Consider the following 24,057-nt stretch of genomic DNA (forward strand, 5'->3'; position numbering starts at 1 on the left):
ATTAACAGTCAATTTAATTTTAAATGTCTGGTACTCACACATCCGCACATCTATTTGAAGTCAATAGAGGTGAGCTTACATTTAAAAATCATTCAACTAAAAATGTTTCAGAAGAAACAGATTCATGTACAAATAACATTATTAAAGCACAGATAACTGTAATGCTACAAGATAAAATTAATACTACACTCCAAAAATGAATGAATACTCCCGTATGTCAACATACTATAATCAATTATCCTAAGGTATGTTTATTTTATCTTCAAAATATCATATTTTCAGGAATAAACACTGCAGGGATTGTAGTACAGTTAAGTGGTGTTTTATTTTCTTTTTGCTTGCATCACAGTATTCGGTCCATTCAGCTACTAATAACACACATTTACATTAGTAAAACATGGAATGTTTAGGAAAACAATTCAAATACAATTTTACAAGCATTAAGGCACACTAGAATTTGAATAAAAGGGTCAGTTAAAAAAAATATTTAACAATAACAACCATTTGCTATTGAAATGAAAGTGAATTAGAGTTTAGTTATATTTCATTCATCTTCTACAACTCATTGCAACAAAAGCAGCAAATCCATTAGTGTTACTCCAGTTTAAAGGTGCTCCAAATCAAGAAACCCCTTTTCAATGCAAGTAAAACTACTACTTGCAAAAGTACTTTAAGCTACTGGTGATTGTTAAAGAATTCTTCCATATAGGCGGCAAGAGCCTTCACGTCTTCGACAGTCACTGCATTGTACAGTGAAGCTCGGATGCCTCCCACAGACCTGAAAATACACAGTGAAACAATCGTGAGACAGAATACTTTTCATTTTTTAAGACACACTGAAACCACAGAGAGCAAGCATGTAGTTATTGAAACATAACATCATGTTCATTTTGACCAATTCATTATTTATTCCCTGATGCATTTGCTCTCAACTGATTTGACAAAAACTTCTAAACATTTAACTTTTGGAAAAAACGACTGCAATTTAAATTAAAGAATTATATTTAAATGTTACATTTTTTTATACAATTCTGGGTGGAGGACAACTGTGAATGTGTCTTATACACATTTTAATCACTGGAATTTTATCATCCAAAAATGACAATGTGCTGAAAATGTATTCATCTTCAGGCCATCCAAGATGTAGATGAGTTTGTTTCTTCATCAGATTTGGAGAAATGTAGCATTTAATCACTTGCTCTCCGTCAGAATGAGAGTCCAAACATCTGATAAAAACATCAAAATAATCCACAAGTAATCCACACCACTCCAGTCCATCAGTTAACATCTTGTGAAGTGAAAAGCTTTGTGTTTTGTGTATTTGTGAAACAAACAATTGGCATTTTAACTTCAGTGTATAATCTATAACAACACTTCCTCGTATTTGGCCAAAAGCAACAGTTTAAAGTAAAAACATCTTAATGATTAACTTGTTTCTTGTAAACATGCAGCTTTTGGCTTCTCAAGACTGGAGTGGTGTGGATTACTTATGTATTGTTGTGATGTTTTATCAGCTGTTTGGACTCTCATTCTGACGGTACCCATTCACTGCAGAGCACCCATTGGTCATTTACATCTTGGATGCCCTGAGGAGAAGTAAATTTTCATTTTTGGATTCCTATTCCTTCAAGTGAACTGCTACTGTACATCCCAGACTGACAAGCATTGATTTATCCATAAACTTTCCATATAAATGACACATAAATCAGAAGTATTTTGTGCAACATTACTTATTTGTTGTCGTTTTGTTTGTTGTAAACTATGCAAACTACATTAACAATAAGACTACATGAATTACAAAAACAGATGTTCATACAGCACCTGTGTCCCTTAAGTGAGATCATGCCAAGTTTAGAAGCTCCATCCAGGAACAACTTTTCAAGATTTTCATCTCCCTCCTTCTTTCCAATGCGGAATGGAATGTTCATGCGGCTTCGACACGCCATGTCAACAGGGCATCTGCAAGAGTCCGTACAGTATGTGGAAAAACAGGAGAAGAGATCATTTTGACAAAAACAAAAGTCTGATGAAAGAGCATAATGTGGACAAACATAGCAATAACTGTTTTTAAATTATACCTTTTACTAATTTTTATATTTAGTTATTAAGTTTTATAGTTATTTTAAAGGAGAACTCCACTTTCAGAACAACAAATAATTTACTCACCCCCTTGTCATTCAAGATGTTCATGTCTTTTTGTCTTCAGTCGTGAAGAAATGATGGTTTTTGAGGAAAGCATTTCAGGATTTTTCTCCATATAATGGACTTCATTGATGCCCCAAATGCAGTTTAAATGCAGCTTCAAAGGGCTCTAAACAATCCCAGAAGAAGGGTCTTATCTACTGAAATGATCAGTAATTTTTTTTGGAAAACAAATTTATTTACTTTTTAAGCGCAAAAGCTTGTGTAGCACAGGCTCTGGGATGTGCGTCCACGACGCTACGTATTATTGAATCACGTCAAAAGGTCACGCCGAACGTAGGCGGAACTACAGACCCAGTGTTTACAAAGTGAACGCGCAAAGACTAAGGAAGTGCAAGTAAGTCAAACGCTGTTTACAAAAAAAAAAAAAAAAAAAAAAAAGGTATATGAGTTTTTCACCATACTCTACCTTTCTGTACACAGACGATGAACTCAGACATGATTCATAGCGTCGTGGACATGCATCTCAGAGCCTGTGCTACACGGGCTTTTGTGCTTAAAAAGTAAAAAAATGACAGATCGTTTTGCTAGATAAGACCCTTCTTCCTCGGCTGGGATCGTTAAGATTGAAGCTGCATTTAAACTACATTTTGGAAGTTCAAAATCGGGCCACCAATGAAGTCTATTTTAGGGAGAAAAATCCTGAAATGTTTTCCTCAAAAACCATAATTTCTTCACGACTGAAGACAGAAAGACATGAACATCTTGGATTACAAGGGGGTGAGTACACTATTTGCAAACTGTTGTTCTGGAAGTGGACTTCTCCTTTAAGTTTATTGTTTTAATATTGCACATTTAGAGCAATCTGTACAAGATGATTATAGTCTATCTGCAATACTGTGATCCAAATGTTAGGATGCGATTAGGACAGATAATGACGGAGTCACTGACGAGTAGAATCCATTGGAGTGGTTGATGAGGTCATAGATGATGTTGGATTTCTGCACGTTTAGTCGTTCCATGGCATCCGCCCCTCCGTTGTTCTTGATCCACTCCAGAACCAAACCCATGATGTAAATACTGTAAGAAAAACAAGTATGTACAAGTCACAGTTACAAAATGGATAATATGTTGAGCAAATGTCGAAGTTTAAAAGAAAAAAAACTTTTTTTTTCCTGGAAAAGGAGAAAAGGAGAGCATTGTCTTGTAAGGTTCTGTCTCACATCTCTGTAAGCTGGAAAAGTGATCTGTGTGCAGGATTTACAAACAGATCTTGAAATAAGCCACAAGGATGGGTGTTTCAGTAATTACATACATTTTAAACAAGTTAGGCAAGTATGCAAGTCATAAAACCTTATTAAAAATTGTGCAATCACTAACATACCTGACTGGAGGCCATTAAAGCTGTTGTAAAAAAAAAAACAAGGTGCAATATACAGATGGACACTGGCTAAATTCTGTATTAATGCACCAATATATCTTGGCATTATAAACAGACTTCAGTTAGGCTTTCATGGTTTCCACATAATCATAGATCAGCACAATGTTTTTAACATTGATAATAATCAAAAATGTTTCTTGAGCAGCAAATCAGCTTATTAGAGTGATTTCTAAAGACTGAAGTTTTCCATTTTCTTGATTACAGCTACCTAGAACTGGCAAGCTGTTAATTACGTATGTAATTAAAAAGAAGACTACAGAGGCACAATATGATGAACAAAGACTAGCTGTACCTGAAGCATGGAGGAGTGTTGTAGAGCGAGTTATTGCCTGCCTGCACCTGATAGTCAAGTATAATAGGACACTCTTTCAAAGCCTTTCCCATCAAATCCTCTCTGACAATGACAACAGTCACACCTGCACAGCCCACATTCTTCTGCGCACCGGCAAAGATCAGACCAAACTGCAAAAACACAAAGACGGAGACTTGGCATTAACAATCAGTTAGGTTAAAAAATAAAAATCATGACCTTTTTTAAATCTGTGGAAAAACTGCTTTAAAGAACTTTTCAAAAACATAATGAACCTGAAGAAGTATCACCAACCTTCGACACATCTACCGGCCTGGAGAGGAAGTTGGATGACATGTCGCTGACCAGAACCACTCCTTTAGTGTCCGGGATGAAGTTAAACTCAACGCCGTGCACCGTCTCGTTGCAGCAGTAATAGACGTAAGATGCTGAAGGATTCAGTGACCAAGTGCTACTGTCTGGTATTTCTGTGAAAATAAAGTGTGCTTCATCACTAAAAGTCATGTGAGGCCCAAAGCTGTTTTGTATTAATTGTATTGAATGTGCACTTGTGGCGTACTTCAAATCAAAATACATTTTAAACTGTACCTGCAGATAATGTGTGACCCTGGACCACAAAACTAGTCTTAAGGGTCACTTGACTGGTTTTGTGGTCCAGGGTCACATATATTAATGAAATAAAATGCCACTAAAGTGTACTTAAAAAGAGACACTTTCATGACAACACTAGAAGCTTTAAAGTACATTTTTAATCAGTGTTAATAATGTTTTATTATTCTTAAATGAAGTTTTTTTTTTTTAAACTACAATACATAATTTAATTGCTATTAACATGCAGTTAAGTGCCTGAAAATATCACATTCAGTTCACACTTAAGTATATTCTTTCCCAAGTCTCCATACTAAGACACTTTTTTTTTTTTTTTTCACAAGAAGCACACTAATTCTTTTGGAAAGGATGTATAATATACACAATGGATTTAACAGTTTTACAATACTGTACAAACATATTTTACTGCGATGATTACTCACTGGTGTAGCTATCCAGTTTCGGATGAATCACGTTCACTTTTCCATACTTCTCTGCCTCTTTGGCTGCCCTTGCAGACCACGTCCCTGTGACCAGATAATCAGCACACCTGTCCTCCTTCAGACCAATCAGATTGAGAGGAACCCCGCTGAACTGTCCCGAGCCTCCGCCTTGCAGGAACAGTATCTTATAGTTCTCAGGTACGTTCCTGTTAAGAGTGAACACAAAGCATACATTTGTTATGGAATATGAACAAAGACATCTTCAATCTTTATTTGAGGGACAGACGTAAACACTCACAGAAGCTCGCGGAGAAGGTTTTCAGTAGTGTTTATAATCTTGGAGAAATCAGCCGATCTGTGGCTCATTTCTGGATGCAAAAGAAAAATAAACACCTTAAAAACATTGCATTACACACACACATATACATACATATATATATACATATACATATATACATATATATACACACAAAGGTGTCGTCAATAAATTTGAATGTCCTGGAGAAGTTCATTTACTCTAGTAATTCAACTCAAATTATGAAACTCATGTATTAAATAAATTCAGTGCACACAGACTGAAATAAAGTCTTTGGGGTTTTTTTTGTAATTGTGATGATTTTGGCTCACATTTAACAGAAACCCACCAATTCACTATCTCAACAAATTAGAATACTTCATAAGACCAATAAGAAAAAAAAAAAAAGTGAACTGTTGGACTTCTGGAAAGTATGTTCATTTACTGTATATGAAGAGTTCAGATGCAAAACCAGCTAAAAGCCATCTCGGTCAAAAATGAGATAATGATACTGAGTGAATGCTCCTGACACATAGTATACATCCATCAAATACTTTTACTTCAAACTTGCTAAATTTCAGCCTCAGCCCAATCAGAAGTACCAGTACTTACATAGCAACCTATACAAAGTAGCCAGAAAGAAATGCTCATTTTAAAGAATTACGTCAGATGGATTTAGAGGCTTTTACATCTGAACTCTTCATATGTACTCAATACTTGGTAGGAGCTCCTCTTGCTTTAATTTCTGCCTTTACTTCGGCATGGCATGATTAGTCTGATTGATTAGTCTATGGCACTGCTGAGGTGGTTTGGAAGCCCAGGTTTCTTTGACAGTGGCCTTCAGCTCATCTGCATTTTTTGGTCTCTTGTTTCTCATTTTCTTCTTGACAATACCCCATAGATTCACTATGGGGTTCAGGTCTGGTGAGTTTTCTGGCCAGTCAAGCACACCAACACCATGGTCATTTAACCAACTTTTGGTACTTTTGGCAGTGTGGGCAGGTGCCAAATCCTGCTGGAAAATAAAATCAGCATCTTTAAAAAACTGCTCAGCAGAAGGAAGCATGAAGTGCTCTAAAATTTCTTGGTAAACGGGTGCAGTGACTTTCAAAAAACACAGTGGACCAACACCAGCAGATGACATTGCACCCCAAATCATCACAGACTGTGGAAACTTAACACTGGACTTCAAGCAACTTGGGCAATGAGCTTCTCCACCCTTCCTCCAGACTCTAGGACCTTGGTTTCCAAATGAAATACAAAACTTGCTCTCATCTGAAAAGAAGACTTTGGACCACTGGGCAACAGTCCATTTCTTCTTCTCCTTAGCCCAGGTAAGACGCCTCTAACGTTGTCTGTGGTTCAGGAGCGGCTTAACAAGAGGAATACGACAACTGTAGCCAAATTCCTTGACACGTCTGTGTGTGGTGGCTCATGATGCCTTGACCCCTGCCTCAGTCCATTCCTTGTGAAGTTCACCCAAATTCTTGAATTGATTTTGCTTGACAAGCCTCTCAAGGCTGTGGTTCTCTCAGTTGGTTGTGCATCTTTTTCTTCCACACTTTTTCCTTCCACTCAACTTTCTGTTAACATGCTTGGATACAGCACTCTGTGAACAGCCAGCTTCTTTGGCAATGAATGTTTGTGGCTTTCCCTCCTTGTGAAGGGTGTCAATGATTGTCTTCTGGACAACTGTCAGATCAGCAGTCTTCCCCATGATTGTGTAGCCTAGTGAACCAAACTGAGAGACCATTTTGAAGGCTCCGGAAACCTTTACAGGTGTTTTGAGTTGATTAGCTGATTGACATGTCACCATATTCTAATTTGTTAAGATAGTAAATTGGTGGGTTTTTGTTAAATGTGAGCCAAAATCATCACAATTAAAAGAACCAAAGACTTAAACTACTTCAGTCTGTTTGCATTGAATTTATTCAATACACGAGTTTCACAATTGAAAATCACAGTTGAATTACTGAAATAAATGAACTTTCCATGACATTCTAATTTATTGAGATGTACCTGTATATTAAAAATGCAGATCCTTACCAAGAATGCTTATCCCAGTGCCACTGTAATCCAGCAGCTCCTTCTGTGCTTGCAGTAAAACCTAAGAACAGAAAAATATCCAGTTGATAACTATTTTTGTATCAAAAACTACCATAAATATAATAAGTTTTAAAGGAATAGTTCACCCAAAAATGAAAATCTGCTTAAAATTTGCACACCCCCAAGTCATCCAAGATCTAGATTTGTTTGTTTTTCATCGGAACAGATTTGGAGAAATATAGCATAACATGACGTGCTCTCCAATGCATCTTCTGCAGTGAATGGGTGCCGTCAGAATAAGAGTGCAAACAGCTGATAAAAAACATCACAATAATCCACAAGTTATCCAGTTCAGTCCATCAATTAATATCTTGAGAAGAGAAAAGCTGTATTTCTAAGAAACAAATCCATCAAGACGTTTTTAACTTTGAACCATTGTTTCCTGCTAATAAACAAGTAATATTGAAATCAGAAAAATGAACCAGGAGAGAAATATGCACAGATCAAGCACCAATTACAATCCAAAACATTTCTATACAAATATGTCAATGGGTTTTGATGTTAGAGACAACCGAGGATGGACTTTTTTTTACTGGAGGAAGCGTTAGAATGGATTATGGATTCGTATTTTGGCCAAACGTTACATTTTTAAAGTTAAAACGCCTTAACGGTGGATTTGTTTCTTACAAACAAACAGCTTTGGGCTTCTCAAGATGCTAATTGATGGACTGGAGTGGTGTGGATTGCTTGTGAATTATTGTGATGTTTTTATCAGCTGTTTTGACTATCACTCTGACGGCACCCATTCACTGCAGAGGATTCATTGCGGAGCAAGTGATGTAATGCTACATTTCTCCAAATCTGATGAAGAAACAAACTCATCTACATCTTGGATGGCCTGAGGGTGAGTAATTTAGCAAATTTTCATTTGGGGTAAACTACTTCTTTAAAATCAAAGTCCTTCTATTTCTGACCATCTTTGAGTTCGGTATCCTAGCAACCTCAGTGAAAGCTAATAAAATAGAAATGCTAAACACAACTTGTGAAACCTATGTGAAATGACCCATGCAATCAGTAAAAGCTTTCAGCAGCTTCATCATTTACAGCAGGCAGCACTAGACAGGGGCAGCTAAAAATCTGAAAGCAAAGTAAATCTGTGAAGTAAACAAGCAACAACACTTCAAAAAATAGAGAGTTACCTAACAGAAATGGCATGCTACTAATTCTAAAAAAAGATTCCACTAGCAATCTATTTTGAGACGGCAGAACCTGATGTCTCACATTTTTCATAAATCAAATCCGATTTCTGTGTCTGAATGCATAACGTGTATTTTAATTTGAACATGTTTGCTGGTTTGGATATAGCTGCACTCTTCAGTCAATAGGCGAATCTGAATGCGAAGTAGCGGCTGATGCAACATTGCACATGCAACCAGACCAACCAACCGCAACGGTGTTGTTTTGATGTTTACAGCGCATCTAAAATACGATTGTGTGCACTTCAGTAACACAAAACAGTTTTGCATGCGGTTTTGCATGCAAACCGGTTTGTAACATGATGTAATGAGTAACATGACTGATATGATCGCCCAGCATTATTTACGCTGCTCTAAACGCGATGACGCAGAAACAAAGGGTTTCGCAAATATACTCAACATTTAGTGTGAAATAATAAATAAATCATTCTGAGTTAGTGGTTTTTCAGGGATGCACTTACCGCTTGTGGAAGTTTTGCTGGTCCCGCTCCGAAATTGATGGTCTGTTTTTTCTCCATGTTTTGAAATAAAACGGTCTAGGATGGCCGTGGGAAATAAAACTTTCTGAAACTTCTCCACTTGACCTACTTTTTGGACTGGTGATTTGGACAAGCACTATTATTCTCTTTACACATGATTGCACCTAATGTGCAAGTTTCCTGCTTGTTTTCATTGGCTCGCGGTATCCGGAATAACAGGTTTCGGCTGTTTGATTGGATGATGTGTTTGTGACGTTGTCGTGATTCATTCTATTAAATATTCATGAGCTTCTGTGCCTCCATGCGTAAAATCTAGTCAGCATTTTTGCGCTTTCAATTTTTTCTTCAGAAATCTGAGAGCAATTTTAGAAGTGTTGAGTTCGCTTATGAAATTCTAGGAAAAATGTGGTACTTCATGGTATTTTTTTTCTCTCTTTGTAGGATCCTTTGTAGTTTTGGACCTTATTGACTCGTTATCGTAAATTTAAAGCCCATTTGTTCACTATTTGTTCGCTTGAGGATTTTGTTTACATATTTGTGTTTGTTTTTATTACTTTTTTGTAATTATTATTATTTTATTTCTATTAGGCCTGTTTCCCTTATTTTTTCCTTATTCATTTCTGTGAATTAATATTAAAATATTTCTATTCTTTAAAATGTTTAAATATATATATATATATATATATATATATATATATATATATATATATATATATTTCATTTTAAATGATTTTTCCTTCATTATTTTGTATATTTTTTAAACTTTATTTTATATTTTTCTTTATACTGCTCTATAATGTGTTTTTTATTTAATTATACATTTATTTATTCTTATACTTATTCACATCTCTTTATTTTCATGTTTATTTATACATTTATTTAATTCATTTTTTTTCGTTATTTTTATTTATTTATTTATTTATTTACATTTGTTAAGTCATTCCTTTATTTTATATTCAGCAGGTCTACTCCTCCATATGTAAACACTGTTGCTATACAAATTCAACGCAAGTTACTGACAGCAGGTGGCAGTACTTTGCAGAGAATTAGAGCAGAAATACATTAGTTCAAGTTTCTCTCCCTGATTTCCACAAAGGCAGTTATAATCAGTCTTTAATCGATATAGTGTTTGTTTTTGTGTAGCCTCAACTCTCACCATGTCACGTTTTTCACATTTGTTTGTCTAAAAAGCTGATCATCTGCAAACAGAACCTGGTAAAAGCTCAACATTAGTCTGAAATCAACCACCTCAAAATATCAACATCTAATCAAGTTTTATTAAAATATTTTATACATTTTAACAAGACTATGTACACACATGCATATAAAATGCACTCAGAAATAAAACTGATTCCGTCATGGGAGAAATGTAAGCAAAACCGAAAGTGGAAAACAGTGCAACATTTGACAACTTCTGTGTAGATTATTGTTTGACACCTTCTGTACAGTAATTATTTGTAAGTACTGAACAAGGATTTTAAAAATGTAACAGAGATTACACACCAGTTTCAAGCCAAAAACATATGAAGAGATAAAAATCTGATTAAATTTTTTTTTATTGTGTTAGCTGTATTTTTTAGTTATTTTTTACCTAATCAAAAAAACCCAACCGCAGTTTGAGATTAATTGGAACGCACAATTAAAAAACATGATTTTTGAAAATTGTTTTTGCAAATGAACTCTAATGAACTTCAGAACAAAGCATAACTGGAAAATGTTACCAACTCTAGAAATTCCCACAGACATTTTAAAGGGTTCGTTCACACACATTTAAACCCTCAAAAGTTTTTTGTTCATCTTTGACACTTCTGATTTCACACAAGCACATTTGATCTTAAATTGATCATATTTAATGTGCACCATGTGATCAATGTTTATATGTGAATAAAAGCCTAAATGTAAGGACATCATTTTAAGAAAAATGCTTCAGGTTCACTGGTTCATTGGTAATATGTTGACAAGTACAGAGTCTTTCCCTTTTACTAATAATTCTCATAAGCTGTATGTATTTTCCAATAATAATATCTACTGAGAAGTCTACTAACAGCTGTATTGTTTATGAAGAGGAAATAATTTGTTTCATGCTCCATTTGCAGTAATTGATACCTGCAATGCTAAGCGCTATGTGTGGGTGTTTGTTTTTTTGGATGGAAAGCAGCAGCATTGTCCTCTCAGATCCTGTTTCAGAGCTATTTCCCTCTGGCCGTAATCCCCCTACGGTCTTTCCCTTTTTGACAGTTCAGCAGCACGCCGTGATCTGAAAGTCTCGAGTCTTGTGCTAAAGCTAGTATAATAGAGGCCGGATGATGAAACGCTTTGTTGAAGAGGGTTTCGCAGTTAAACTAGCAGCAGGTGCAGCATCTGAAATCTCATAAAAAAACCAAAGCAGAAGAAAAAACTTTCAGCTCCCTTTGTAAGCAGAGCGTCCTTATCTGCCATCTGGCGTTGGTAATGTAACAGCAAAACAAACGCAGCTTCCAAACACGTCTGTTGGCTTCACACATGACGGAGCACACAGATATTTTGCTAGTTTCAGTCTTCAGTTTTTCTGACGCAGCAGTGTGTGCCGTATTGGCTCCAGTAGCTCAATGTGTAGAGCGTGACGCTCGCAACAGGCAAGTCATGGGTTTGACTCCCCAATCGCTTTGGTTTAAAGCATCGTCCCGATGCTTTACAGGGATTTTTGCGTGTCTTGTCAGACAAAATTGATGAGTGATGCGGCAGAGCGCAAAGCGGCATAGTTTCGTTTTTGAGAGCGCAGCAGGGGAGTCTGGGTGTTGACGTCCCGTACGGTGGCGCTGCCGCCGCTGAGAGAGCGAAAGTGCTGCTGCGTCCAGCCGTAAACCAGGCAGTTCAGCAGACCCTGAGAGGCAGAGGTGAAGGCCTGTCGAGAAGAAGAACAGGAACATTTTACATTTGCATGCAGGGGTTATGTGATTATTTTGTTGGGTGTTTTTATGTCTTTTGGCGAACCTGTAGGATGTAGAGAACGACTCCCATCCTTCCCTCTATGATGTCAGGTTTCACCAACATCATAGTGGCCAGAAATATTGCTGAAATAAAGAAGAGATCATAAAAAACATGAACTGCATAACAAGCAATATTTATTTAATTCAGATATATGACACTGAAACTAAGTGGATTTATTAAAGATAAATATACAAATCTGGTTATTGTGGATTTAAAAAACATTCAGTTCATTAGTAATATTACAGAAATCTGACCTGACTGACAAATATGCATCACATTATTTTTTCTTTTCTTTTATAGTTAAAAATTTCAGATTAGTTTGTTATACTGAATATACACTACCAGTCAAAAGTCTTTAATGTTTTTTAAAGAAGTGGCTTCTGCTCACCAAGCCCGCATTTATTTGATCTGAAGTATGGCAAAAACAGTACAATTTTGAAAAAAAAAATTCTATTTAAAATAACTGCATTCTATTTGAATATATTTTAAAATATAATTAATTCCTCAGATTCAGCTGATTTTTTGACATCATTATTCCAGTCACATGATTCTTTAGAAATCATTCTTATATTCTGATTTGCTGCTCAAAAAACATTTATTATTATTATTATTATTATTATGTTGAAAACAGCTGAGTAGATTTTTTTCAGGTTTCTAGGATGAATAAAAAGTTTAGAAGAACAGCATTTATCTGAAATAGAAATCTTTTGTAACATTATAAATGTCTTTACCATCACTTTAAAGCATCCTTGCTAAATAAAAGTATTAATTTCTATGCTTTGATCACAGGAATAAATTACAAAGTTATTTTATATATTAAAAATATTTCACGATATTACTGCTTTTGCTGTATTTTGGATCAAATAAATGCAAGCTTGGTGAACAGAAGAAAACTCTTTAAAAAAACATTTGTTCAAAAAACTTTTGACTAGTAGTGTAGTTGCAATTAATCATGATAGTTAGTAAACATACTGACAAATATGGTTATTTGTTAAGGGAAATGAGAAATGGTTCCTCACTGGCTGTTTTAGCACCTCAGTAATTTCGTTTTAACTTTTAAAGGGAACCATGGCTATTGAAACTTGTATGGCTTAATATAACGTACATTATGTCTCTGAAATACGTAGTAGGAAACCCACAAAAAATCAGTTTATACGCCATTATTTCGATGACGTGAAATGGTTGAGCTCCTGGCACTACCTGTTGCTATTTTTACCGCGACAAAACTCAAAATACACGACTCGGAAAATAAAATACTGATACGACGGCACGTGCTGCCTTTGGTCGTCATTTTCACTCAAAGGGCAACAAGAGAAGTGATGTAAGTCTTCACTGCTTTCCTAGTGATAAGAAGAGTAGAAGAGAATGTTAAGATGCCTGAATGATGAATACAACTTCCTAAAGAGTCTTTGTTCTCTCCACTTTAGCCCTGATGCCTTTAAGGCCTTTAGTAGACCACAGCTACTCAAAGAGCTTACAAACAGCAGAGATGCCATTCTGGCAAGATGCAAACAATTTCTCAGTACTGATTTCACTCAGTATCCGGGGTATTTAGACTCCTCATGGGGAAAAATCGATGGTACGGCATTTGGTTCAAGCCTACACTTATGTCCATTGCCACCTGTAAGCTCTTTCTGTAGCTGTGGTCATCATATTAGTATTTTATTTTCCGAGATGTGGTAAAAATAGCAACAGGTAGTGCCAGTAGCTCAACAAGTACAACCATTTCATGTCATCAAAATAATGGCGCCTCCCCATAGTCCAACATATGTATGAAATTATGTGAATTTTTTAAATAATCTGCAGTAAGATACATCATTTACATAATAAGCCACACAGGTCTTAATACCTGGGGATTCCCTTTAAATGTTTTAATGTTTTCAAACTGACCAGGTCCCCAGCAGAAGAAGAAGGCTGATGGGTAAAGCAGCATACGCCGTTCCAGGAGACGCAGAGTTTCCCAATGATTGTCACCAAAAAACCCTTGAGAAGTGATGACACGCTTGTACAGGGAGCGAGCTTTACACATCAGAGTCTGAAATTAAAATACGAATACAATTAGATTATGACTGAGTCACACAGTCTGGAAAATCGTATATCATTTGCCTAATAATCACTTAGACTACTGTTCAAAAGTCACCAAGGCTGCATTTATTTGTTTAAAAATACAGTAAAAACAGTAATATTGTGAAATAGTATTACCATTTAGAATATTCTGTGTTAATATTTTGTAAAATATAATTGATTTATTTGATCAAAGCTGAATTTTCAGCATGATTAAGCCAGTCTTCAGTGTCACATGATCCTTCAGAAATCAATCTAATATGCTGATTTGCTGCTCAAGAAACATTTCTGATTATAATCACTGTTGAAAACAGTTGTGCTGCTTAAACGGTTATTCTAAAATCTAATAATTGTACAATATTACTGTTGAAACCTTTGAACAGCAGTGTGCATTTAAATCATAGCTAGCTCAGGTATTCAAAAATAAGATCAAAACATGTTAAATGTTAAATTCAACTCACTGTGATGCCGATGAAGGTGATAAGGAAGGTAGTAAGGAATATGGTCATGCAGTAGTCCTGAATGACGCTACAGGCTGTCATTTCTGTATTTGCAGATGAGGTGAGATACACAGCCCCTGTATGCATCAGCAAACATCTGGAAGACAATCACATCTGATTAGCATCATATTAAACAACTGTTTTGAATGCATTCATACAACTAAACTATGGCTAGATATGGCTACTATCAGGATTCTGGACTTTGTGTTCCATGTTTTTGCCCCAGCCTTAGTTCCTGTTTTCCTTATTTGGTCATGTTCCTTTCCTTGTTAAGTTAATAACTTATTCCCTGCACCTGGTTTTTGTTTGTTAGCCTCATTAGTCCTCGTTTGTTTTGTATTTATAGCCCTACGTTTCCTCAGTTTTTTGGTCCTGTCACCGTTGTGTTATGTGGTTGTTTCTGTCCTGTTAACGCTTTTGGATTTATTAAAATGCTGTTTCTTTGATCTCCTGGCTCCTTCGAGTTTCTTCTCCAACAACACGTGACAGATGACAGGACCTTAAAAAAAATGGAAGTGATCGCTCACTTCTCCGCCCTAGCCCTGACTGGCAATGATATCAGGGCAGGATGACGCCACCACCAACTCTCTGTTCTGGATTGGGGCCAATTACAACCACCCTGTGGACCTCCCAGACACCACAGAACTGAGCTGGAGGAAAGGGATTCAACGCTCAAGCCTGCCAGCATCTCATGTGGCAAGTTATTATATACACATATGCCAAAACTGCCTGGTCCGCTATGGCTCCCCGAGCTCCCTGACCTGCCATGGCTTCCCGAACTGTCTGCTCCACCATGGCTCCGCAAGCTACCTGATCCGTCCTGGAGGCCCTCCATGTCTCCCTCAGTTAGCGGCCTCCAGGACAAACCCACGTTTGGATTTATTAAAACGCTGTTTCTTTGATCTCCTGGCTCATTCGAGTTTCCTCTCCAACAACACGTGACGACTACTAAATTGCATGCAGTAAGTATTAACAATAGGCTTATTCAAATAAGCCGTGATGACGTTATGTTGACTAGGTAATAAGTAATGACAAAATACATTTTATTAATTTTGACTGACCTGTAGGGCTGGGTGAAGTTTGTGTAACACTGAAACACATTTCCTGTTACAAAGACGGGCGCTGTGAGCATTAAAGGCAGAAGACTGTATGGAAAGATCAAGACAGACAGTCAGACGACCAAAAGCCATTTTATTTTTTTAAATCTGCTCATTTTAAACTTTATTTTGCATGGCATTTGGCCTAAATAGTATGATGATAGAAACAGATAATGGCAGAAATTCCAACACTGAATTAATTTAAATAAACAATTTTAAATAAAAGGTAAAATAGTTAAAATAGGTAAAATACTAAAAAATAATAAAAAGTGAAACTGTTGACGTGGTCGTTTTGATTAAGCACTTGAATGTTTAACAAAATAACTTGCTATATCAAAAGTACTTTACATAAGTAGTAAATTTTACCATGCTTTGTCTACATCTACACTAGAGTCTCCACAGAGGCCCTTTACCCCAGTTTTAACTGGGTTAAAATGAACCTCCATCTGCTTTTATATAATATTTTAGATATATTTTTCACACATTGCCTTATATTTGAAACAAGTTTGAATGATATTTTGTATCAGTGATGTTCTTACCATGACAGTACAGGACCAAGACATCTACAGCTTCTTGTGTTTGTTGGATTCTGAAATAAACGAGCTAGTTAGCATTGCCATTGGTTATATGCAGACTATCATATAGCGCTTTATTGATGTTATAAACGTGTTCATAATGGTGAGTTGATTACCTCGGCTGGGAAACCGTTGAGTCTCCTGTACTTCCCCATCAGTCCGGTGTAGAGCACCCAAACATAGTGCAGCGTGTAGAAGAACGAGGCCATGTAGAGCGTCTGCAGGATGTGAAAGTCAAAGGGAGAAGTTAATGAAGTTGAAGATATTTTAGTTATAGTTCACATCCACATTCTGTGTTGCTGCAATACTGTAAGCCACGGCTCTCGCGTTACTATTTGTTTGTTGTGATTGCAGTGCTTCACAATCCTGATCCTGAGAGCCTCGACACGACACATTTTGTTTCTACCTTATCAGACACACCTGATTAAGGTGTCAGTTTGTTTGTGGAGATTTAAAGACCTGAAATGGGTTTGAAGATTATGCTTAAGAGGGAACTACAGTGCGTCATATTCAGCGCAATACTGCATTAACACTGCACGTGAAATGCACAGAGATCATGCAAAGGTGAATGGATGTTGTTAAACTCCACCATGCTATTAAACTAGTATTTTTACATGCAGCAAAAGAGGTTTTCAGACTTGTCATTTTTGGGAGAACTATGGCTTTGACTTGATCACTTGTACTCACAGAATAAATGAGTACAGCCAATCTAAAACTTAACAAATTCAAAAATTACTTAGAAGACTTTACTTAGAAGACATGTTAGGGTTTTTTTAAGATATAATGTTCCAACAAGCCTGCTTAATCAATTACCAAAGAAGAATGTCAAAATTATTCAGGGAAATAAGATTTTCTTTTCAAAGTGAAAAAAATGTTGTGTTGCAAAAATAAGTACACCCTCCTGAAAGTTACTAAATAAAACAAACAAACAAAAAAATTAGTGTAGGGTTAAGGCAATTTTTGATCAACAGGTAAGTATATTGAACCAAAACCCCCAAAAAAAGAGAAGAAATTTCCTGACCATTAAAAGTGTTATATAGCCCACTGAATCATACTAAGACTTAATGCTGGCAACAAAGGAACCACTTGATATATATTTAAAGGAATAGTTCACCCAGAAATAAAAATTCTGTCAGTAATTACTCACCCTCATGTCGTTTCAAACCCGTAAGACCTTTGTTCATCTTCAGAACACGAGATATTAAGATATTCTTAATGAAATTGGAGAGCTTACAAAAAACGACTTTATTAAACATTTTTTCTTGTCCGTGTCAGTCTCCGCCGCATGTTCACGAGAGTACCAGGGCTCATAAACCCATGTCGACTGACATGAAAGAGAAGAAATTGTTGAATAAAGTCATTATTTTTGTTTTTTTACGCACATAAAAAATTCACGTAGCTTCATAAAATTACAGTTGAACTATTTTAACAAAGTTCTGACTACCTTTCTTGACCTTGAATGTGTAATTACATTGCTGTCTATGCAGGGTCAGAAAGCTCTCAGATTTCATTAAAAAATATCATAATTTCTGTTCTGAAGATGAACGAAGGTCTTACGGGTTTGGAATGACATGAGGGTCATTAATGACAGAATTTTCATTTTTGGGTGAACTTTTAATTGTGTTGAGAAAGTCTCTGTTTAAGTACACCTAAGTGGCCTGCAGTGTTTTAATTATATACATTCAAGATTTGAAGTACATTCAATACAATTAACCACACCTCTTTTTTACTCCAGGATCAGGGTTGGAAAACACTGTAAGACGGCACCTTTGTTGACATGCGTGCCAAAGCAAAGATGCTGAATGACATTCCAGGATTGAGAAACCTCTGTATGTAAAAGATAGCATATCTTTCTCTTAAAAATGCCAACACGGTTTTCCTTTCTCTTTTGTTTGAGCTCAGCTGACTGCCGGAGTTGTTAGTTATATTTGATCAGGGTGTGTATTACCTGATTTTAACATTCACAAAACTATATACACAATTTCCACTATTTAAAAAATGCACAATGAAATACATCAGTGGGCTAAAATGTAGAGCACTGCGTCATATTCAGCGCAATACTGCATCAACACTGCACGTGAAATACACAGAGATCATGCAAAGGTGAATGGATGTCGTTAAACTCCACCATGCTATAAAGCTAGTATTTTTACATGCAGCAAAAGAGGTTTTCAGACTTGTCATTTTTGGGAGAACTATGGCTTTGACTTGATCACTTGTACTCATCTGAGCTGATCTTACACTGCTGACTGCTATAACAATTTAGTTTCAGTATGAGTCTGTCTTCCTAGATTAATAACTGTTTTAACACATGATTAATATGAAGATATGGTTAATATAGTTTTACATATTTCACAATGCAGTGGTTTCCCGTAATGAGACGGAATGCTTGAGGACGAGGAAAACATGAACTGATAAAAGCAGGTTGTTTTGATTAGTCATTTAATTATTTCGGAGCTCTAAAAATGTAAACGTTTGTAGTAAACTCAGGTTTGAGTCATCAGCGGGTGTGTCACATGAGTGCAAGCAGGGTTTTCCAAACCTCACACACGGATGATTGCCGAACACTTTCAAAAGTCAAAACCCGGGCATTTTCCCACATACAGCAGAGTCTTAAATAGGGGCTAAAACGTATTATTACATGTTTAAAAAACGATTCTTATGTTTACGGAAGTGACAGTGTAAGCTGAGCTTGACAAATTCAGCAAATACTACATTATTTATAAAAACCGAAACATTCGACCAAGATTACTCTCATGTCACTTTAATGCTACTTCGTGTCACAGTTTTATGCAATGTTAAATTATTTTGTAATGGGACTAAATATTTAATTTTACATTATTAAAATTAGTTAATAATTATTTTAAATAAAGTTATTATTAGTATTACTATTAAAATATTTTTTACTGCAATAAATTGATTCCATTCATAAAAATTATGTCATGATTTTAATTGCTGGATACTTTCAAGAAGGAAAAAAAAAGTATTTGGTGGCATTTTCCTTTTCAAGTTGGGTTTTGTGACAGCATATCTAATAATAAATCTAATCAAGAGGATTTGTGAGTGCAACACCTGCCATAAAAGTTTCTGCAATCGAAACTAATTAAAAACCATAGCTTGAACTTTGGCTCTACACATTACTGAGCCGTGACGTTCACTCACACCCGCAGCAATCCGTTGTTATAAACCAACATGTGCAGACTTTAAAAGTGGGGCACAACTAATTATATCTGGACAAAGAATATGAATCAAATTTGCTGCTCCACTTCCTTTTCAGACTCATCCCAGCTCCATGTTTGTTCCCCGCTTTGGAGCAAACTGGTTTTTATGTGTGAGCTGAGAACAACTTGTTTTTGAAGTGAAACTGCCCAAGCACACATGATTTTCTTCTCTGTGAATTTTTAGGAAAATGCAAAACAAAGAGGCTTCAGTAATGAGAGACACATGTTTAGGCCTGCAGTGCGTTGGCAGGATGCAGGAATGAAGCATAGGGTTATAATGGTCCCTCCTTCATTTGTGTTTCTTTCTTTTTGTAGCACATACACTTTAAATGGCAGTCAAGTAACAATTTATGGGCTAAAGGCATTTCATTTTTGTGAAATCCCATCATTTAAAAAAAAATGCATCATGGTATTATCATATAGAATAATTACAATTCGTATTGTACTCCAGGGTACTTAAAAAATGTAATGGTACTACCATGGTACAAGCCCAAGAAACCATAATAGTATTACTTTTTGGTAACATGGCATTACCTTTTCACAATATTAAAAAATACCAGTCTGTTAAAACCATTTCCTTATAAAAGAATGAAAATGTTTAACGAGTCATTTTCGGCCAAAAATTTACCCTTAGACCATCCAAGATGTAGATGAGTTTGTTTCTTCATGGAAACAGATTTGAAGAAATGTAGCTTTACATCACTTTACACTTTACATCATTGGATCCTTGGATGGACGGCAAATGGGTGCCGTCAGAATAAGAGCTCAAACAGCTGATAAAAACAACACAATAATCCACAAGTAATCCACGCCACTCCCGTCTATCAGTTAACATCTTGAGAAACCAAAAAAAAAAAATCTGTGTGTTTGTAAGAAATAAATCTGTTATTAAAACATTTTAAGTGAAAAGTCCATCCCCTGTTGTCCTCTCACATCAAAATCCATCTAAAATATTTGTTTAGAAGTATTTTAGACTATTTTGGCTTGTAAACATTGCTTGAACTGTGCATATTTCTCTCCTGACTCAGATTAGACAACATTTTTTTACTAGAGAAGGCAGTATTATGGATGCCAGAAGCAATGGTTTTAAGTTTAAAAATGTCTTGATGGATTTGTTTCTTACAAACACTTTTGTAAGCTTTTGGCTTCGCAAGATGTTAACTGATGGACTGGAGTGGTGTGGATTACTTGTGGATTATTGTTTTTATCAGCCAATGGACTCTCATTCTGACGGCACCTATTGACTGCAGAGGATCCGATAATTTATACATTATACATGATACATTTATCCAAATATGATGGAGAAACAAATTCATCTGTATCTTGGATGGCTTTAAAGGATTACATTTTTAGCATATTTTCATTTTTGGGTGATTTATTCCTTTAACAGCCAATCAAACATGACTGCTCCTGTGCAATGTGGTTTTATTTGTGGAAGTGGAAGTGTGATGCAAAAACATGGCATTTACAGTCCACAAAGAGGAAGTATATCTTTTTTTTGCCTGTGATAAGCATTATTTCTGCATGATATTGTGTCGGTTTTGTACCTGTTCCACTATGTGCAGGTTGTAGCAGGTGGTGTAAGAGTCACAGGACTGGGTGAAGAGAAGACCGCCACACATCCAACTCAAAGCTAACAGCAGGTCTGTTAAGCTTAACAGTAATAAGGGCAGCACCTGAAACAGAGGTTTGTTTTAGTGCTCAAAATTACATGTTTGTTTGAACATTATTAAAAAAAAATCACAGTAGATATATATACAAGACAGAGACTTACCTCTGGTTTTCTTACTAGTCCTTTGCAAATGGAATAAAAGATTATGGAGCCAGCACCTATGATGCTGAGAGTCAAATTATGAATAATATATAAGTATAAAAGATGAAAACATCGATGAATACATGTCTGTTTATTAAACGACATCAACACTAGATACCTTAGAACGGCCATTGTTATCTGAATCCATCGAACTATGGAGTATATCTAGAAAAGAAAAGAAGAAAAGAAAAGAAAAGAAAAGAAAAGAAAAGAAGTTTATTCAGTCTGTCTGTGTGTGTGTGTTTTTTTTTTTATTGAATCATTCAAATTCTGAATTTTACAGTAGCCAGGAGGTGAACACAAAGAAAAGGAAATACAAAATTACAATGAATTGGGAAAAAAAAAAAAATAAATAAAAATAATAATAATAGTAATAAAATAAAATAAGAAAGAAAATTACATAAAAACATGAAAATGTTTACATACATTAATACATTTAACAGCTTTCTTGTTTGTCAGATTGTAAATAGATTTTATGTATTGCTTAACTTCTGATTTCAAAATGAGAAACAATGGTTTATACTTGCCATACTTGCATTTATGTATACTAAACTTTGCCAGCAAAAGCAACAGATTAATCAAATAATATTCCTTCTGGAATGACATGTGGTAAGTGAAAAAACCAAACAGAACATTTTCAAAACAAAGCTGAAAGCTGGGCATGATATGATCTCTAACAAATGAGCAGAAATCTGACCAAAAAGTCTGCGTTTATTTGAGGCATGTAGAATATCAAACGTAAGATAAGAAGCTTATTTTTTATGACAGTAAAAGTTTATGACAATACATGACCCAGATTAAGCGTCTGGAAATATCCTATAGTAGGGAAGACAGTGTTTCATTATCTTGCTAATAAGAATCACCGTACTAGACTATTACTTCTCAAATATCTTAAACAACTGCGATCGTTCTGAATTTAAAGACGATCATTTAAAGACAAAATCATGTGGCCAGTGCACAAGAGTCTCCATGTGTGTCTGCAGCATAGTTTTACTTAGATATTTCGCTAGTTGTAGTGAAATGTTGTGAAATCACTTACAGATGTCCAGTTTTCAGTCGGAATGGTGGTGTTCATCTGTGACTTATTTTGTCCAAAAATGTCCATTTTGTAATAAATAGCCTACTTATTGATCAATTTAACATTAACCCTATGTTCCTCTCGAACTCCGTCCTTATGTAACAACAGCGAATAACAATTGTAACAAATTTATAATTGCTGCCAGAACATACCAACAAAAACATTCATTCAGGAGGCTGCAGCAAGAATGCGCTTTCCAATTCCAGTACTGTAAATAATAAACAGCGCGCCCCGCCCACTTTACCACAAAGCGATTTTGATTGGCTACGACCCGACTGCGTCACACACTCGTCATGTTTCAATGTAAATTCGGCACTCAAAGCGACCACATGTTTCACTATGCGTGACAAAATACTGGCACGTTGTTTTGAGTCGGTCAGTCGTCTGTACTAGCAAGGACGTGCTGTTTTGTGTCGAAATTGTTTGCCTGTTGTCAAATTATGCGTGAAACTATGCGTGACAATGCCATTTAAACGTGATGACAGTCAGCACGTATTATGCATTTGTGCTCAAGGACATCAGGCATTATTTAGTCAAAACTGAAAGTCTCACTAACTAAACTATATATTAGTTATACTTAATAGCTAACTGGGTCCTTTTTTAATCATACCCTGAAACAAAGTCATTTATGCTCGCTATGGGTTTTTTAAAAGTACTGTTTAGCAAGAATAGTAATAAATAGTGACATTGAATTTGTTAAATATGTGAGTTAGGAGCACTGTAGACCTACACAGTTTTTAAATCTGAATCCAGTTTCCATAAATATGCATGTTTCCATTAAAACTGCTCAGTATTCATTTCACACTTGAATCATGTTCACTTTCTGTCTTTTCCAGATGGTGTTGGTGGGACTGTGTGACTTACATTCAAAGTATGCACATTTCTGTCAGTTCACATCAGCATCAGAGAGTGCATCATCAGCCGCCGTCCTGCTTCATTAATGGCAGTATGCCTGAGAACAGTGAACACAAGGGCTCCCAAAAAGAGCTGTCTAATACAGTTTATGTCATTGCTCCATATCAGCAACTGTGTTGCACATGGAGGTCAGGGAGCAGTTTAGAGTTCAAATGAGTTTGACAAGTGAGACTGCGTCATCTCTCTGTCCAGTGTCCTATCCATTAAAAGACATAAACGCCCATTAACAAACCTGCTCATTTCATATGCACATCTAGTTATGATACTTCATGCAATTGGAAAATGAAAGTATGGAAATATAAACAGTAAACAGAAAAGGCCACAGAGGTGAAAGTTCAGCTGTTTTTTTTTTTTTTTTTTTGAAGAAGAAATTAATACAATTATTCATCGAGGATGCATTAAATTGATCAAAAGGGACAGTAAAGAAATTTATAATGTTGCAAAAGATTCTATTTCAATATTCAATTTCTAATTTTAAATAATGCTGTTCTTTTGAACTTTCTATTCATCAAAGAATCCTTAAAAATAAAATGCATCATCGTTTCCACAAAAATACTGGGCAGCACAACTGTTTTCAAAATTAATAATAATCTGAAATGTTTCTTGAGCAGCAAATCAGCATATTAGAATGATTTCAGAAGGATCGTGTGACACTGAAGACTGGAGTAACGATGCTGAAATATCAGCTTCGATCACAGGAATCAATTACATTTTAACATGTTTATTTTAAATTGTTATAATGTTTAACATTATTACTGTTTTACAGTATTTTTGATCAAATAAATGCAGCCTTGGTGAACAGAAGACACTTCTTTCAAAAGCAA

At 35.7% G+C, this 24,057-nt stretch overlaps 2 protein-coding genes across 2 annotated transcripts; both read right to left on the reverse strand.

The window, feature by feature from the left end:
* Window positions 1-306: 306 nt before the first annotated feature.
* On the reverse strand, window positions 307-9,190 carry psat1 (phosphoserine aminotransferase 1). Its single transcript, XM_051109404.1, has 9 exons — window positions 8,983-9,190; window positions 7,266-7,326; window positions 5,223-5,292; window positions 4,925-5,130; window positions 4,188-4,360; window positions 3,876-4,045; window positions 3,094-3,222; window positions 1,822-1,959; window positions 307-778 (listed from the first exon to the last, which is right to left on the reverse strand). Exons 1-9 carry the CDS (start codon window positions 9,037-9,039, stop codon window positions 676-678), a joined length of 1,107 nt encoding a protein of 368 aa, XP_050965361.1. The 5' UTR covers window positions 9,040-9,190; the 3' UTR covers window positions 307-675.
* A 1,065-nt stretch (window positions 9,191-10,255) lies between these two features.
* tmem116 (transmembrane protein 116) lies at window positions 10,256-22,489 on the reverse strand. The gene is made up of 11 exons (XM_051111245.1): window positions 22,280-22,489; window positions 21,359-21,405; window positions 21,202-21,265; window positions 20,975-21,103; window positions 16,323-16,424; window positions 16,171-16,220; window positions 15,596-15,679; window positions 14,496-14,631; window positions 13,861-14,005; window positions 11,974-12,053; window positions 10,256-11,884 (listed from the first exon to the last, which is right to left on the reverse strand). The coding sequence occupies exons 1-11, from the start codon at window positions 22,343-22,345 to the stop codon at window positions 11,696-11,698; spliced, it is 1,092 nt and encodes a 363-aa protein (XP_050967202.1). The 5' UTR covers window positions 22,346-22,489; the 3' UTR covers window positions 10,256-11,695.
* Between the last annotated feature and the right edge of the window lie 1,568 nt (window positions 22,490-24,057).

Source organism: Labeo rohita, chromosome 5 (genome assembly GCF_022985175.1).
Source record: "Labeo rohita strain BAU-BD-2019 chromosome 5, IGBB_LRoh.1.0, whole genome shotgun sequence".
Classification (NCBI taxonomy): domain Eukaryota; kingdom Metazoa; phylum Chordata; class Actinopteri; order Cypriniformes; family Cyprinidae; genus Labeo; species Labeo rohita.

What these genes read in the sequence shown, in the direction of transcription:
- psat1 (XM_051109404.1), bottom strand. Translation starts at nt 9,039, where the DNA reads ATGGAGAAAAAACAGACCATCAATTTCGGAGCGGGACCAGCAAAACTT. An exon ending in GGCCGGTAGATGTGTCGAAG is followed by an intron (nt 4,046 to 4,187) that starts GTTGGTGATACT and finishes GTGTTTTTGCAG; the next exon opens with TTTGGTCTGATCTTTGCCGG. An exon ending in ATCTCACTTAAGGGACACAG is followed by an intron (nt 779 to 1,821) that starts GTGCTGTATGAA and finishes GTGTATTTTCAG; the next exon opens with GTCTGTGGGAGGCATCCGAG.
- tmem116 (XM_051111245.1), bottom strand. Translation starts at nt 22,345, where the DNA reads ATGGACATTTTTGGACAAAATAAGTCACAGATGAACACCACCATTCCG. An exon ending in CGACTGAAAACTGGACATCT is followed by an intron (nt 21,406 to 22,279) that starts GTAAGTGATTTC and finishes TTTCTTTTCTAG; the next exon opens with ATATACTCCATAGTTCGATG. An exon ending in TCGTTCTCTACATCCTACAG is followed by an intron (nt 11,885 to 11,973) that starts GTTCGCCAAAAG and finishes TCTTCTCGACAG; the next exon opens with GCCTTCACCTCTGCCTCTCA.